At 39.0% G+C, this 11704-nt stretch overlaps 1 protein-coding gene across 1 annotated transcript in view; it reads left to right on the top strand.

Annotated features, from left to right (window-relative positions):
* The first annotated feature begins 9525 nt into the window (after nucleotides 1–9525).
* Nucleotides 9526–11704, top strand: part of LOC127526747 (uncharacterized) — a 74141-nt gene continuing 71962 nt past the window's right edge. The window contains exon 1 of the mRNA XM_051923290.1: nucleotides 9526–9676. Coding sequence (XP_051779250.1) covers nucleotides 9547–9676 — 130 coding nt within the window. The 5' untranslated portion in view covers nucleotides 9526–9546. The remainder of the gene's footprint in view (nucleotides 9677–11704) is intronic.

Here is an 11704-nt window from a genome sequence, read left to right as displayed (position 1 = left end):
TGTTTGGTTTTATGTTTTCTTTGATTCCTATTCTTCCTGCTTCACTTACCTTTTGTTTAAATGTATTGTGTATTAAGTATGTTTCCTTGTTCACACATATAGTACACAGACATTTTTAAGACTGTCTTTTGTTGTATCTTTTTGCTTTTCACTTCATGTCTCATTAGTGGAAAGTTGTGTAAATGGTGAGCGTTATATATTAATTTTTGCAAGGGACATTCACGTCTTTAAATGGACCTTTCTAAAAGAAGAGGCCTGATACAAGTTGAAGAGACTTGCATAGTCTTAAGAGTGACTTTATTACCTTTTGTTACTATCATAAACAGTTTTAAATATATTTGGCTTGTAATCCCTTTCTATATCTTCATCATAAATCCAAAAATATATTACCATTTGACACCATTCATGACACCAGAAATGTGAAGTAAAGCAACTGATTTTGGAAACATGATTTTTTTTTTTTTTTAAATTTTGGATGATAGCACAAAGATCATTTATTACAACTTCTGTCTCTTAGTTACATAAACATGCCTCAGTGGAAGCTTCTGAACATATTGGCAGATGCATATGAGCTCTGAAAGCATTTCTCGTAGACAAGAAATTTGATTGTAAAATAGACAAAGTTGTCTTGGAGACAGGATGACCACGTCACATCTAGATTAGCTTTAGAAGAGATAAAAAATTATCAGGGAGACAAAGGAGGAAGGTAAAAATCCTCTGGCTTACTTTAAATGGTCTGCCAGGGAAAACTGAACATCCAGCAATACCAGATTATGTGGTATTCACACTTTTTTGTGGTATTATCTATATTTTTTGTGGTGTCTTATTATATAATACACTACCGTGGCTGTTCGTTTGTCTGCCCAGGATTTTAAATCACCTGTAGTTCACAAACTTTTGACCTATTGACCTGAAATTTGGTACACATATACTACGTGACCTCTACAATCTGCTTTCAGGGTGATGATTGACGTTCAAAGTTATTCCTCTTTTTATTTTTATTTTATTGTAGAATCCACTCTTGGCAGTGGCCAGAAGGGCGGCGTGTGGCGCATGCATACAGGCGCCGTTCTCATTCCTACCACCTTCACCATCACTTCCCCTACCTCTTCATATCTTAAGTCTTCAATCTGCCTCAAGAATGATTTAAGTGCCAGCTTAAGTGAAAAATTAAAGAAAATGTACTAAGTAATTATAACACAATCACTGACTTAGTTTTAACGTGAAAAGATGCTGACGAAAAAAAAGAAGAGCTGATCAGGTGGTGCATCAACTTCTGAGCAAACAAATGCTAAACGTACAGAGAGAAAGAGGATGAAAACTATGGATGCTCAAGTCAGTGTATTCACTGCACGTTATAGTGCAGTTCTCCGTTACTGGTTATCTATATGATCTATATTGCATGAATAAATAGGTGACTTTCTCTTTGTGCTGGTGCTCTACCTAACTGCCTGAGGTTACAGATGTAAAAGGAGGGGAAAGTGCTGAAGGCATTCTGTTAAGGTGTTTGTAATAAACACTATAAAGAGGAAAAATAGAATCACCCTAGGACCTTACCATGACAAAACAGTGTTACAAACCAATCTCAAGTGTGGTGCCTTGGGGTTATAGTGCAGACCTTAAACACCTCCAAGTTTAGTCCCCACCACACTGGATAGCTCCAAGTTGTTTATTTAAACTTAAGGGTTTCCCCTTGTTCCAGTACTGGTCTCTGCAACATCAGAGGTAAATCTGGACCCATCTGTGGATGGGCCCCCAGTTCCTCACAGGGCAAATCCGTTTGGAATTGTAAAGCTGGGGGTTGGCTCCAGCTTTACTTCTCTGCAATTCTGCTCAGGATAAGTCGGTTTGCAAGATGGATGGATGGATGAATGAATATTTGACAATAAAAAAAAAAAAGTTGCACACAAATGTTACTCATGCAAGTGCGACGTATCAACCTTGGCAGCAGTGCTAAGCATTTTTTTCAATCCTGTACCCTCTACTGTCAAAAACAAATATTAATACCTTAACGGTGGTGCAATAGCAGGTGTAATCACCATGCATCCTGAATTTTTGGTGTGGGCGCCATGAGCCGCCCTGGGCGACTGCCCGTGTCGCCCATATCTAAATCCACCACCGCATCCTGGGTTTGAATCCCACGCCTGATCACTAGACGGGTCCAGTTCGTACAGTATCCTTGTGTCTGTCTATCAGAGCTTTTCTTCCTAGTGGCTGTATTTCACTACCAAAGATAGCGATTCTAAACTTGGTGTGGGTGCAACTCTGGCAGTCACTAGCAACTTTGATATCCGTTCCGTGCACTCAGCGTTGATTGTTGCTTTATTTTCATCACTCAAAGGTGCGCCATACAGCGGTACATTGTGTTCAGACTTGGCGTATTTCTTCTCGTGATTCAACCACCTACCCGAGCTGCCGAGCCCAAAGCCCGGGGTATTCATTAAATGATCCGCTGTTAAACCGCCATGGCACGTGCATTCGTTGCCATGGAGACCTCCATAAACATTTCGCAGCGCCACCAGCAGCAGACGTTTCAGACCTAGCTCGACAGCTCCCTGCGTGCTGCAGTCTCTAAGGAGTTACCGGCCGCTTGTGTTGTCTTTAGGTCAGTTAGTAATAAAACTCTCCGCTGTGCTCGCGGTTTTCTCGCTACACTGCAAAGGGAACAGACGAGCGCGGGTGACTTTCAGGCGCTCTTGATCTTTGGTCAAACAGACATCTCCAACCGGACAGGTACTCATTGTGTTTGCTATCTTCTCACGTGATTCTACGTTCACGAAGGAAACAAATCGTTAATTTTTCTCCCTTTTATACCTTAGATTTCTGGTACTATTCTGTAACTAAGCGTGCCGCCCACGCGCTTTCCTTAATTTGGTGCTGCAGGTGTGTAGTGAGTAGGACCTGTAGTCTGATTCAGTTTATTTCTGTTTTTTTCACCCAACAGAATGACCAATATTGTACCCACACGCCCAATTCTGCGTTAGAGTTAATAAGTAACTCCATTAATTTTCAATGCCAGCCGAAAGATGAAAGAAAACTTAGACTGGACACCTGTCCAGCTCAAAGCACAAGACATTTTCAAAATTTTAAAGTGGCTTGGGAGATCATCACCTTCAATTGCACAGCAGAAAAGGACAATTAAATAACTGAATTTTATGTTGCCACAAAATTTAACAAGTGGTCTGTCTGTATTTAAAGAGATGTGATTTATTTATCACTGTGTCCTTTTAATAGTTATCTGGAGCCAGAGTGGCAGAAATATGCATAAGATGGGATGGAACAGACAAAAAATGCAAGTCACTTATAGTTTAAATTAGAGAAAACAATACACATCCACCTATATTTCTAGTAAAATGAAAGTTTGATGAAAAACATTCCTTAGTACATTATACAGTGGCTTGTCAACTGGTGTTTTCCTAATGTGTCTAAAACAATGAATGCCATATCAAAGTTTAAAAATTAAAGGTTTTAGTGTTTAGCACTCTATTGTCAGACTGGCTCAACCCCTCTTGATCTTTTCAGTTCTCCTACCTTCTCTATCAGTTGCTTTATCAGTGTATTTTCTTGAGAACACTGCAAAATATGATGACAAAAACTGATAATGGAAACCAGTACTGCTCATTGATATGTCTAGAAAATTCCGGTTAAGATTTAATGACGTATACAGTTGAGCTTTTAGTTCAGTATAATGTAACTTGTTTCACATGTCTACAGTTCTTTTTGCAAAGAACATACAGTATGCTAAAAGCGTACAGGAAACCATTATTTTCCATCAATCGATTTTTGTTTTCTGTCAATCGATTTTTGAACTACTTACTCAGTTTACAGTTGCACACGTCTCATCTTAGAGCAGAAAATGAAAAATCTCAGGATGGGGCACCATGTCCATCTCTGGACACGCACACTTATGATTACTGAGCCAGTTTAGTGTCATCAGTTCACCTAAGATGTACTGTATGTCTTTGGAATTTAGATGGGCAGAGCACTCAAACAGCAGAACCTCCCACTACTTGCCCTCTGGTATTGAACTTCTTAATAATGCAAAACAAATCAGTCCTCAGCATTCACAGCCAGTTAAATTTTTCTCACCTCTTTGGTGACTTTAAAGATGCCATTTGAGAAGAAAATGTTTAGGAGTTATAATATATGGTTATGAGTAAAAGATTCAGAGTGATATTGGAAGGGGATATTAACTCTTGTTTCTCAGTGGTGCAATACTGTTGAAGGTGATGATAATTAAACAGAAAAATGGCATGTCTATTTAATCATACAATACATTTGTTCAAGCAATTCAGAAGTAAATTACTAACAGAAAAAAAAACTATGTTGCACATCTTGCTGGGCAGTCTTCACAGTTTTTATTATGCAAACATCCATCCATCCATTATCCAACCTGCTATATCCTAACTACAGGGTCACAGGGGTCTGCTGGAGCCAGTCCCAGCCAACACAGGGCGCAAGGCAGGAAACAAACCCCGGGCAGGGCGCCAGCCCACCACAGTACATTTTTGCTGAAAATCTTCAAGACTACAACATATCTTTAGTAATTCAAAAATATGAAAGAACAAAATGTGCTGCCATGAAAAATGTGTTCTCTTTTGTAATTTACAAATGAATATGAGATGAAACAACAGTCTGAATAAATTTGTTTCCAGATCTGCAACTGCTAGACCATAACATTTGTACATAATAAATGTTAAATAAACCACTTCACGTACCAACATTAGCACAGCAAGTGATCATTTTATAAATATGCATATCTTCAAATCTGCCTTATCAGGTTGTGTTCTTTTTTATTTGAATTCTTTACTCTCTATACTGCTTTGCATTAGCGCTCACTGTGAAAGGTGCAATTGAAAATAACTGTTGGTTAAGTGATGTGCTCAGTGCGGCTGCATCACATATTCTATGTCCTTAGTCTGAATCTCATCAGGCAGGCAGTGTGTTGTAGTGGTTAAGGCTTTGGACTTCAAACCCTGAGGTTATAAGTTCAAATCCTTTTACTGACACTGTGTGACCATGAGCAAGTCACTTGACCTGCCTGTGTTCCAATTGGAAAACCAAAAGAAATGTAACCAATTGCATCATAAATGTTGTAAGTCACCATGGATAAAGGTGTCAGCCAAATAATTAAATGGAAATGAATTTCACGTCTGGTTGACGTCATTGTGGAGTATGCACATATCCCAATGTCTGGAGTGTTTTATCCTAGTACCCTGGTGTTCTTCCTATATCCCCTCACGACATGTGAGTTACGCTACCTGGCATTTTAAACACCTGTAACCCTGTTCAGCTGTTTCCTGCCTTGTGCCAACTCCTGTTGAGATGGCTTGCAAACTCTAACCCAAACCTTAACTCTGAATTTGATGAAGAAAATTCAGTACTTTCCAATGCCTGTTTGAGTAACTGGCAAATCTAGATTGGCCTATTGTGTGTGTGTATGTGTGTGTCTGTCTATGAGGGTGTGTGTGTGTGTGAGTGTGCCTTGAATTGGTCTCTCACACCATCAAGGGTTTATGCTCAGTGCTATCCAAATGGGATCTACTTCCTTGCAGCTCTGAGTTTTAAAAACCAGATTAGAAATAAAATGGATAGTGCATCAAGATGCCAGTAATCTACTGCTGTAGATGAGTCAAGTTGATGCCATGTACAACATCTTAAGTTTATTGTTGAATGAGACACCCTGAAAGCTTTAAAATTATGAATTAAATATTGAGAGAAGTATTAGATAAAGTGAGAGACCTTCCGTCTTTTCTGAATTTTCTTCTTTTATAATGTTTTATTGTGGAAATATGATCTCACTTTCTGACATAGTAGCCATGCAAACTGCCAACTCTTCCCCTCTCATAATATTGGGTTTCCATTTGATTCCCGTCCCTGATGGCTGGGGAAGTGTCTGTCAACTATGCTGCACTGATTATAAGGCCAAAAATGTGATCTGAGGTGTGAGACAACAATGCTAACCACTGTGCTACCCTGTCTCAAACAACAAAAGATGCAGATGGACCAAAGATCACAAATAAAATACAACAAATGCCACAAACTAGCACAGACAGGCAAAGACACATGTGGAGATGCAACACATTGTTGTTTTTCCACATAGAAACAGCTTCCCCTTGCTTCTCACCTTTACAGCGCAGTTTTCCAGTACACAAGGAACTAAAGTACACTGCTCACAGTCCTTTTCTTCTCTTCCCTCTTTGCCCTTTTCTCACAGCCACTTCTCCTCCAGCAAGCTTCATCCTCTTCCACCCAACTCTGGCTCTCAATGTAGTGGCTGCTGACTCCTTTTAAAGAGCAACCTGAAGTGCTCCTGGTGTTTGTTGATTGAGTTTCGGTAGCACCTCCAGGTGTGACAGAACTGGTGCAACCCGGGGCTCTGACAATGTCCAAGTGCCCTCTGGCATTGGCCACGGGCCCCAGCATGGTGGAGCTTCCAAGCTCCAAATCCATGGCCCTACAGCAAGCCAGAGGGGCTGCTCTCTTGTGTTCCAGGGAAGATAATGCCCTGAACACAGTCTCTCCCCCAGTCCTTCTGTTAAAGGGGAGTCCCAGCACTCTATGTGTGTATATAGATATATATACAGTATATGTATGTATATATATATATATATATATATATATATATATATATATATATATATATATATATATATATATATATATATATATGTATATAGAGAGAGAGAGAGACAGAGAGAGAGACAGAGAAAGAGAGAGATAATGCATGCACACTAAAAATTAAAAACCTGAAATAGTAATAACAAAAGATTTCTTACAATTTTCAAGGCATTTCTATGTTTTTGATGAATAAAAAAAGAGCAAAGGATCTGCATAAATAGATCAGAAACCAAACAAAGTGCACATCTTTTTATAGATCAGAGTATAACTGCAGCCCACAATACCTATGAGGTCAGTCACATAACAACCATAATGCCACAACACTAAGTGCCCACAACGTCAGTCACAAAACACCCACTAAATTCCTGGTAACGCTATGGTTAAGATTAGTTTTATAAGAAGGTTATCTCACTCAGAGGATATTTCATGACTAAAGTAGTGGATGTTCCATAATGTTGTGGCACTGCAAGGTTTTTTTTTTTTTAGTTGTTGTTGTGGTAATGAGTGCAGAGTTCAAATTCAGCTCGAGCAGTGACATCACACATGCACAATTGCCAAGGACTTAAATATAAGGCAGAGTAGACTTACAATATGCTTGCTTGAAGGTTCTGTGCATAGCTGCTGCAGCTCTGTGTTTGACTGTCCTCACAAAACATCATTTAGTACTGAGAAAAACAATATGCTTCTAAACTGGCCATACAGTGAGTTTCAAGGGAAATATTTGGAGAAAAAGGTCACTGGCGAACATAGCATATTCAGTGAGAAAAAATGCTTTGGCAAATTGCGTAGATCAATACTGTTGATTAACTGTATATTTTCCTTATCCTTCTGTTATGCTTTTGTACTTTGATCTGAAAGGAGAATACAGTATTGCAGTTGGGACATTTTTAAAGAAAGCAAATACCTGCCACCTGGTTGAAAGATTTCAAGGTTGAAAAAGTGTCTGAAGGGCAATGGAGAACAAACTTAGCTGTGCCTTATAGGAAAAGAAATTTTTATTTTGCTTAATTAATTATCGGTAATCAGTTTGGTCTTCATCAGTGCCAGTAATTAATTAAATAACTTGATAAAGCTTCCATTTTATTTTTCTTACCTTTCTCTGTAGGAGGGATTTCTGGCCATTTGTCTTACATCAAGTTAACTGAAGCACACTTATTGTAAGATACTGAATAATACAATGTATTAATAGACACAAGGATTATAGATACAGTATAAGATAACTGTATAGATATTTGCATAGAAGAAGGGACACAAGACAGATGAGTTACACAAACATAGAACTGAAGAGTATGGCTGTTTACAGGCTATTTACAGGTCTAATTGTTTGGCACAGATAGTTTTCCGATACTGCATCTTTAAGAATGATGTCTGATGTTGTGTGGAGTTTTTGCTATTATTTTTCTTGCATTGGAGAGCATTCTTAGTTTTGACGCATGACTCTTTGTTTATCGTGTGGTGGTATGAGGCCTTCCTCAGCTTGCTGTTAGGTTCTTTGCTGTGTCTTCTGCAACTTCATAGGGAAAAACATTATACTTTCTGGCACAAAAATTTAGGTGCTGAAGTAATGGCAGCTTCTCAGTTTTCTCAAACTGCCAACTGGCACAGAGGTTGGCTTGGCAGAGTAGATCTCAGCGTTCAGCTCCCCAAAAAGAGAGCAACTCGTGAGCTTTTAGGTTTCATAGAGGAGTTTCAGAGGGTGAAGAACCCGTGCCTGCTCATATGTGTGTTATTTTGGCCATCAGTTACAGGCAGGCTCAGTTTGCAGCCACAAGCCTAATATTCTGTATATTTGGACACCTTTTGTCTGAAGGAGCCTCTGCAAAGATGTCAGCTCAACTCTGCTTTACACATTTGTTATCACATGAAGTACAGCGCTGACCAAAGTTTGGCATGGGCTGCAGTTCAACCATTTACTCGGGAATGGAGGTTGGAAGGTGAGATGCAGCTGAACATCTGCATCCCTGTTAAAGCTGTTGTCTTAAAAGGCCTTGTGTGATACTAAAACACTAGAAGAATGGGCAGTGCTCACTTTGTCCTACAGCATGGTAATGACATGGAAAACTTAATCTGATATCACTGGGTTTATGTTGCTCCTAGAATCACATCAAAGTTGGTATTACAGGACAGCTGTTGACTTTCTGCCAATCAACTTTAAGGTCAGCCTCTTTTATTATAAAGTACAAATGCATTTGATTTCACATATACTAATTATGGATTATTTAGGAATTTAAGACAGTTTTTTCTATAAATCTCACACATACTGTATATGTGTATACAACAAAGCAAGGTTCTTTTATTTCTGTAAACGGGGAACTTTGTGTGTCTTTTTATTCAGTCCCTGCTTTATGGTGTCAGAAACTGACTTTAAAGTTGACACGACAACACGAACTGGACAGTATTAGGTTCACTGATATGGAAAGCATTATGAATGTTGAATGTCTGTATTATTTTGTTAAGAATGGTGGTGTTATAAAAATGTTTTTTCTCTAATTGGAGGCTTTTCATATTTCCCAGTCAATACTATTAAATCATTTTTAATAATAATGCAGTGGTTAGAGCTACTGTCTCAAATCCAATGCTCCATTTATAATCTATGTTCATTATGTGTGTGTTTTTTTTTTTTTTAGGGAACTAGGGTTTTCCTCCACATACACATAATATGTTGTCTGGAAGGCAGCTCACTCTTCTTGGCCCTATTGGACTTGAATGAAAATGACTGTTTTCTGGGATGGACAGTTGTCTCTACCTAGGGTTGGGTCCTACTTTGAGCTTAGTACTGTTAAAATCAGCTCTGATTCTCAAAAAAATTTGACTTGGAGGGTTTACCGTCTTACAGATTAATTAAAATACCACTTTAAATATACAATTTTACCTTTTTTTCAGAGTTTAAAGAAGACCAAGACCAAGAGAGCAACTGTTGTGTAGATGTCACAACTACCAAGAGTGCGTGGATTTACTGCATGGGCTAACCTGCGTTTGCTAGCATACGGCCACCAAGTTAATGATGTGGTCAGAGAGCTTCTCAATGGCACCAACCTGAAGGCACTTTTACAAAGTATGTACCATATCATTATAATGAGTATGAAGGATGTTGTAATATGAAGAAATTTTGTGGTCTATTGCCTTTGTGAGAAAAATCCCATAATGTTCATTTAAATTCATTGTTAACTGATTCATTTTCTTGCAGATTTTTAAATGAATTTTTGTTGTGTCCCAGCTAGGGACTCCTGGGTTAAATTCCTACCTTGGCTTTGTCTGTGTGTAGTTTTTACAGTATGTTCTTCTTATGCTCATGTGGATTTTCCTCCTAGAGATATCCACGCTAGTGACACTGGCAACTCTAAATTGACCTTGTATGTTGTAATGGGCAACCAGGATGCTTACCCTGCCGAGACACCTCCATAAGGGAAGGACCGGGGGAAGGAGCTTCCACTGGAAACCCCTGGGGCGCGTATAGCCACCCTAACCTGACACAGGCAGGCAGACACGACTTTGCCACACAACACACCTTTTATTTGCAATTGGGGAGTGTTTCACCCTGTTCCCCACAGCACAGTACATAAGCACCAGCACACAATACTCAGTCCCTTCTTCCTCTTTCTTTCTCTCCTAGCAAGCTCAGTCTTCCTTTCTCCCGACTCTGGCTTCCTGAGTTATGGCAACTGTCTCCATTTATAGAGCACCTAGAAGTGCTCCAGCTGTTCCATGGTCACCTTCTAGGTGCACTTGCGGGTGTGACGGCAGCCCTGCACAGGAGGGCTCAGCCTTTCTCCACATGCCCCCTGGTGGTGGCCATGGGCTGCAGCAGGGTTGAGCTTCCCTGCTCTATGGCACTGTAACAAGCCAGGGGGGCTGGCCTCTGTCGTCCCGGAGGGGGTATTGCCCCGTGCAAGCTCCTTTCCCTGGTCCTTCCCTTACGGAGGTGTCCCTGCCGGGTAAGCCGGCTGCCCATTACAGTGTGTATGTGTCATTCAATGGCCTGGCACCCTAACAGTGGCTGGTTCCTCCTTTACACCTGATGCTGTTTGAATAAGTTCTGGCCCTCTATAAGTCCAAATTTTATTAAGTGTGTTTAATGATACATTGTCTTCTTTTATTTTCAAATTCATCTATTATACATAGTAAATAAGTAACACTGGGAATAAATTTAAATGAAAATGCCATTTGTATTGTTATTAGTGCTAAATATTATGTTAGTGACTATATGATTTTATTGTTCATAACTAAAAATACCATGTTAGATTACTGGTGGAAAGTGACTGTGGATCATTTTCTTACTGCTCGCATGTTGAGAGTTCTTCAAAGCTCCATCTACTTCACTATACTGTACGTCACACCTGCTTTTCCTCTAGAAAATTCAGTCTTTTTTTTTATAATAGAACAGAAAAGAGCATCCGCAGATGTGAAATGTAATCTGTGTTTTCATTATTAAAACATTAAACCCTAAGTTGCTAATTTGTAAAAGCCTTAAAGCTGTTTCACACTTAGGGTGATAAATGCACACACTTCTCAGTGTGCAGGTCGCAAATAACAGAAGGAGCTCATTAAATTCACACTGGCAAAATGATGCAGAAAATCCAAGCCACACTGGAAACTGAACAAAACATTTAAGTTCATAAAAAACCCAGATGTTTTAATTTGTTTTGAAATTTTGTAGCCTTGTTCAAACATTTGAGCATTCTGCTACTTAACTTGTATCTAGAGAAGCCTGGAAATTTTTTGCATATTTTAACAGGACTAATTATATTTTGTGTGTAAAATAAGACTAAAATACATGAAAAAAATTGGTGTTCTAGATTGAAAAGATCAAAGATGAGAGTTAATTTCTTTGTAAATAACAAGTTAGGTAACATCAGTATGGTTTTCTCACTGGTCATCCATGACTGACATTATTTCAGGGACCCAACTGATTTTCAATGAGTCGCTTCTGTTGTCAAAATGCAAATTTATTTATGGTTTTATCTGTTCATTCTTTTTCTACCTAAATTTGCACTGATACATAATTATACATTTACTAGCTGTGTAAGCCCGTGCTGTAAAAAGCCTGGTGTCCTAGAAACTTTTGAAATCGTCAGAAAAAAAA

Source organism: Erpetoichthys calabaricus, chromosome 1 (assembly GCF_900747795.2).
Source record: "Erpetoichthys calabaricus chromosome 1, fErpCal1.3, whole genome shotgun sequence".
Taxonomy (NCBI): Eukaryota; Metazoa; Chordata; class Cladistia; order Polypteriformes; family Polypteridae; genus Erpetoichthys; species Erpetoichthys calabaricus.
Note: the sequence above shows the minus strand (reverse complement) of the source record. Positions and strands in the feature narration are given on the sequence as shown.